General features: G+C 39.4%; 1 protein-coding gene across 3 annotated transcripts; it reads right to left on the bottom strand.

Moving 5' to 3' along the window:
* Positions 1 to 2,290: 2,290 nt before the first annotated feature.
* On the bottom strand, positions 2,291 to 5,244 carry LOC110968666 (piggyBac transposable element-derived protein 2-like). Of its 3 annotated transcripts, XM_022218610.2 has the most exons (3): positions 5,124 to 5,244; positions 4,683 to 4,815; positions 2,291 to 4,064 (listed from the first exon to the last, which is right to left on the bottom strand). In XM_022218610.2, exons 2-3 carry the CDS (start codon positions 4,807 to 4,809, stop codon positions 2,410 to 2,412), a joined length of 1,782 nt encoding a protein of 593 aa, XP_022074302.2. In that variant the 5' UTR covers positions 4,810 to 4,815; positions 5,124 to 5,244; the 3' UTR covers positions 2,291 to 2,409. The 3 variants fall into 3 exon arrangements, with proteins under 3 accessions (XP_022074302.2, XP_051797354.1, XP_022074303.2); XM_051941394.1 differs by having other exon boundaries at positions 2,291 to 4,815; XM_022218611.2 differs by lacking the exon at positions 4,683 to 4,815.
* Between the last annotated feature and the right edge of the window lie 797 nt (positions 5,245 to 6,041).

Genomic DNA, 6,041 nt, shown 5'->3' with positions numbered 1-6,041 from the left:
TTCCTATGTGATCAGTGAAATTGCCTAAACCATGTGAGCAGCATATCAAGTGGTTTCTATGTGCAGTAAGGATCCGAACATAACGCTGCGGTTACACTGAACACAAAAGGTATCCAGACCACTTTGAGGAGCAATATATCATCATCATATACTGCCTGTTTGCCACTCTCACATTAGACCTCCTGTTTACCCGGTTGAGTTCTTCTGTTTGTCATCTGTCTATGGTTTGTACACTTAGTTTTGTTGTTTGTTATTTTTCTTTCTTTAAGTTTCTTTAGTTTAATGCCATGCTCGTGTTACCTTTTTTGATTTTGGGTTCATCTTTGCCAACCGTTTCACTCACCTGGACCTTAGTTTTTGTGATTTTTGTTTTTTATTGCTTGCCTCTGGTGTCTGGATGTGGGTCCTTGATGACAAATACTCTGTATTTATGACATGTGCCAGAGAATGCCTTCTCCTCCTCACACATAGTATAGTAATGTGTCCACTGTTCAACGTGGGGTTAAAGGCATTAGAGGAGATTTAATTTCCTACGACTGTGAACGTAGCATGCGCATGCACACATACAACCTCTCCCTCACCCCCCTCGAACCTGCCCCGTCTTAACATTTACGAAGAAACGCCCCCCTCCAGAAACTTGCGTAGCACTCGTGAAGTTGTCTTTTACGGCTGGGTCCCCCTGGATCTTTATCTGCCATTATGTAAAAAAAGATGAGCAAAACAAGTCGCCAGCTCACTACGAAGCTATACCAAAGCAACACATACAGAAAACACGTAAGTCCAAGGCGTACGTAATCTACGTAACTAGGCCTGAGCCGGAAGATTTTTGATTGACAGGAAAGGGAGCAAACCAAACGCCTCGGTCCGAGCGCGTTGATTGGCTGATGTTTTTCAGGTCCTGCCATGTCCACAGTTATTTTTTTAATTTTTTCCATTCTTTTAGAGACCATACATACAAGTTCACTAAAGGTCAGTATATTCATTTTATGTGAATCAGACAAATTAAACAAAAAAAAAAAAAAAACATCCTCCATAATGCCTTTAAGAAAACATTTGTGAAATGTGTCTAAAAAATTTTTACATTTAAGTTTTTATTTAAACATCCATTAGTTTCTGTCTATAGCTGGTAGGGCTGGACTCGAATATCCGAATAGCTGGTCGTTGTGGTGGTATCCAAATATTAATTTTGGGATCTAAATACTTGGAAACAAACATTTCTCAGCCTATATCTGCCTTCCCAAAAGCAAAGGTTTGAAAGTCAAAAGCACTTTCTTGTTGGAAATGTTCATTAAAGGAGATGGACTGAACATTCACTGGATCATCAGCGAACTTTGTGGAATGTTCCAGAAACATTTCATTAATTTGCAAGAATTTTCAGCAACAAATGCAAGAAAATTCCTGTTTCTCTTTAACTCCATCCTGAGTCTGACATCTCTGATACACAATTATCTTCCTTTTTAGGAAGTCAAGTTGAATAAATTGCTAAGTCTCCACTGACAAAAATGAATTCAAACATGAAACCTCTAAAACATTTAGGATTTTTCTCCGTCTCCACTTTAGGCCCCGTCTGTCCCTGGTGCCATGGTGCCTCCTGCAGGAGCTCCTCCAGTCCTCTGCAGACCCTGCTGTGATCCCCTGAGGCCAGCAGAGGGCACTGGAGTCCAGCACAACAGAAATGAGTGCAGTCGTGTTCAAGGTTTCAACCTACATATGTCAAAATCTAGGCACCTATAACTGCATGGAATCATATCCCTGAGCACTATAATCCTATTTTCTATTTAAGACATTTAGTTATTCCTTAGAGATGCAGTCTTTGTGTCTCATCTGCTTGAAAACTTCAGATATGCTTGCTGACAGATTTATACTACTGCGGTGGTCATAATGTTGTGGCTGATCAGCGTGTATTGCTTGTATGTTCCTCGAACTCCTTAATGTAAATTAGTAATTCGGAAATTTTTTTGTAACTTTAAATTAATGGCAAACCATAATGAGTGACAGAAACAGTGAATGACAATGTTATTTTGGGGGGATTTCTTTAGTTGTTAGTTTCTCGGTTTGTGGTCTGCATCGTGTAACATTAGAGGTGGTTTTCTCTGGTGGCCGCTCTCAGGACAATGGAAAACATATTCAGGGAGTAAGCAAACAACTAAATTAGCCAAGGTCAGGATTAGTTAAACAAACTGTTATTAAACTCTACCGTTACTATACCATTAAAATGTTAATTTGTCAATAGCCCACAGAATAGATATAAATTTAGGTATGATGCAAATTAGTGACAACAGACATTAACTGTAATTAAAATTTTTATTGATCCACTATTTACACTGTAACATCAGCTAGAAACCGTCTGTGTCCATTTTTCTCACACCTTTAAAGTCCTCCAGTGGGCCAGATTTGACCCTTTGGCTCTTACTCATGGAATTCACGAAAGCAGTTGTGGTTTTTATTGAGGCACAGATGAACATTGCACTTTGAGCACTTAAAAACAGTCTGGCCTTTACATTTTGGGTGCTTGCAGCGTTGCCGCTCCCTTTCAACCACTGGCCAGTGACCCACGGCGTCTGAACGCACCTCCTGTGTCGGAATAGCCTTAGCTGGACCTCGATGTTTCTTCTTCTCAAACTCACTTTCAACATCCAGTGAAGGCGGCCCCCTCTTCCTCGACAGATCCTTGCCTTGCATGCAGAGTGCCCTTGCAACGGATATCCTGAACGCTAGCAAATCCTTCTGCAGCTTTCTTGGGACACACAGTGACTCGCAATCACGCCGATACAACAACCAGCTGTTGACAATCACCATATCCACAAAGTGAAAAAATAACCTGTGATAGTACTTTTTAGACCGTATGTGGATGCGGTACTGTGCAATCAGTGCATCAAGAGCATCAGCGCCACCCATGAACTTGTTGTGCAAGCCGATGATGCTTGGGCATTCCACAGACACATTCTGTTTCAACCTTTTATCCCATCGTTCTACGCTGGAAACAGGCTGAGCGCTGGCAAAAGTGCTGGCAACGATTACCCCCCTGTTGTCAAACCATTTGACTGCTCTTACTTCCACGCCATCCACAACAGCTTCTTGCTCTTCAAATGTCCCTCTTCCCTTCTTCTTCATCTCTGCGTCTGCGCTGAAAGTGCAACCTCGCAGGCAGTTTTCCCTCACAGTCCCGAGAGCGGGTATCCCTTTGTTGGCAAGAGCAACAAACAAATCCAAGGACGAAAACCATTCGTCAAAGTACAGCAGCTGATTGACGGTACCGTGGATGACTTGTGCAAGCTTTAGCACGACGTTCCCACTTTCCCCAATATCTGCTTGTCCTGGTGCAGGATCCGTTTTTCCTGAAAATATGTCAAATGAATGCACCAGGCCTTTTGTGTCGCAAAGCACAAAGATTTTGTATCCCCATTTGTAGGGTTTCTTGGGGATATACTGCTTCAGGCTTGATCTGCCTTTAAACGGCACCATTTGCTCAACAATAGACAACATCTGATCTTGTGGCAGAGCCTGAAATTTGGGGAGAAGTGAATCAATAAGCGATCTGACTTTGAAAAGCTTATCACCGCTGCTGGGTGCCGCGTTATCACAGAAATGGATGAAATGTTTTATTTCCTCCCATCTGTCGCGGGACATTATGTCGGCCACCTGCGAAACTCGACACTCGCGGGACCAGTACGTTCTCGACCGCGGCAAATGAAAAACACTCATGTACACTGCAGTGCCGATAAACTGCTCCAATTCATTCGGATCCAATTTGAGCGCGCGTGTCGGATTTTGTTGTGCGCAATACAGGTTGCTTTGCTCCACAATAGTATGCAAAAGATCAGCGTCAAAAAAGTCTCTGAAGTAGTCAATGGGCAGACTGATCGCATCAAAATCTGGAAGAGCACCCTGCCACACTGGGACGTCTTTCGCAGAGTTCTCTTGCTTCACTGTCTTCCATGCTACCTTTTGTTTTCTTCTGTTTGTAGTAGCAGCAGCTGATTTCCGTCTTGCAGCAGAAGCACTGGTGGTAGAGTCTTCATCGCTGCTGTTGTCAGTAATCTCACTACTGCTGCCTTCATTACCTTATGTAGAAAGAAGAAATCACTATAGAAAAGTGCAGACATTTTTATCTACATTATACAGGGTGTCCCAAAAAATCTGACATCATTTCGCAGGCCAATAAATTTGGCAGTTCTCATTGAAATAACCTCAAATTTTCTCCGAATGTATAGAAACGGATCAAGATTTTATATTTAATGTTTTATTTCTGTTCCGTTTTCAGGTTGAGCCATGCTGTTCACTCTCAAAAAGAAGTCATTTCACTGGAAAAAAATGCCCTTCTTAAAAAAAGAAAAAAAAACTTATTTCAAAGAACTTTTACCCTGAAATAAGTAGAAAAAAAATCTGCCAATAGAACAAGTAAAAAATGGCTTGGTGAGATTTCTTGAAATAAGATGTGATATTTAGAATATTGAGATCTTAAAATTAGCTGGGAAAACTTATTTGAAGCTATATTTTACCAGGACTGTCAAGATTAGGTTGTTATATTATACCTTTAGTGGTACCAGGCTTTGAAATGAACAAGAAATTGAAGAAAACAAGGGTGGTCTATAAGAATTTTTTCCACGACTGTATGTAAACAACACAAAAAACTGAAACTCTACACAAAAATAGAGCATTATTACTGCTGTTTTCATCACCTGGTTTAGGAGGACAGTCATCATCGCTATCCCCACTGTCACTGAGACAACTGTCTTCACTTTCTTCTGGTGGAACCCTGGTTTGAATTACATGGGGTCGCTTCCCACAGACCACAGATGCATTCATGTTGTTCTGTGTGTGTTTTTTTTTTAAAAAAGGACAGAAACTGCATTTATATGCCAGCATCTTGTTTTTATAATTATAGAATTTAGCTATAATGGAAACTGATAAAGAAAACGCACGTGAGTGCTGAAATCCATCTAAATACAGCACTGTTTAGCATTATGACCGGTTGTAGCAATTACGGACGGATGTAGCGATTTCGCTACAAACAGAAATCTTAAAATTAACAAATATTCGTCACTTGAAGTCTATTTCAATAAATTAGTTGTATAAGCAAACAATAAGCTGGTACATATTTTTATCTTGGCATAACTTACCTTAGTTTCGATAAAAAAAATTTAAATTTGCAGCCTCTTTTTGTTTGTTTTGCCCTTCATATCTATGGTTTTGCTATCAACACCTCGCTTCCATGAACCGGATGTAGGTCCCACTCCGACCGGTCCTACGAGAAAGCAGTGATTGCAAAAAGTTCCTAGGTACGTATTGAATAGGCACAAACCTACATTGAGGTAATGGATATGCTATCTGCAGTCTGAATCCAAACGGTAATATGTCGGTGAAGAAGTTAACTTGAAGGTAAAACGTTAGAAAATGTCTCAGTTTTAGTAGTATAACAGCAATATTAAAAATAAACTGACCTGCAGTTCCAGTTTTTTCCTTTCTTCTTTCATTTCCCAGATATTTGGTATTATTTTGAAAGAAAAAGTATCATGAAAATAAACTGTTATTTTACTGATTGTTCCCGATTTGTCAAATTGCAGATAATATCTAGTAAAATCACAAAAAGTTTTTACATGTTATCCTTAAAACAATGGGCCTAAACTGTGAATATTCGCCACATCAACAACCAGTATTTTTAAAAACATAATTACTAATTTGTTCTTTACATTTGACGATAAAATTACAACTTTCTCCCCTTATTTTTCACTGTATTTAAATATTTAATTAAATTATGTATATCTGCTGACACAATGGTTATCTACATACATGATATTTTTGGTACGTTTTCATCTATTCAGATGAGCGATTCTTCACATAATAATCATGTTAATTTTTTCCACCAATGTAACTATGATAATTTTTTTTGCACTAATTGGATCTTGCTTCCCAACGTTTGGCCTGGATTGTACTTGTATATATTTATATACAAGGGAAAAAACCTGCTGCATATTCACACAAAGTTGTCACGCAGTTTCAACTTTATGGAAAATAATAGTAAGGATTATGAATCAAAA

Source organism: Acanthochromis polyacanthus, chromosome 21 (genome assembly GCF_021347895.1).
Source record: "Acanthochromis polyacanthus isolate Apoly-LR-REF ecotype Palm Island chromosome 21, KAUST_Apoly_ChrSc, whole genome shotgun sequence".
Lineage (NCBI taxonomy): Eukaryota > Metazoa > Chordata > Actinopteri > Pomacentridae > Acanthochromis > Acanthochromis polyacanthus.
Note: the sequence above shows the minus strand (reverse complement) of the source record. Positions and strands in the feature narration are given on the sequence as shown.

What these genes read in the sequence shown, in the direction of transcription:
- LOC110968666 (XM_022218610.2), bottom strand. Translation starts at nt 4,809, where the DNA reads ATGAATGCATCTGTGGTCTGTGGGAAGCGACCCCATGTAATTCAAACC. An exon ending in TGACTGTCCTCCTAAACCAG is followed by an intron (nt 4,065 to 4,682) that starts GTGATGAAAACA and finishes TTTCTACATAAG; the next exon opens with GTAATGAAGGCAGCAGTAGT.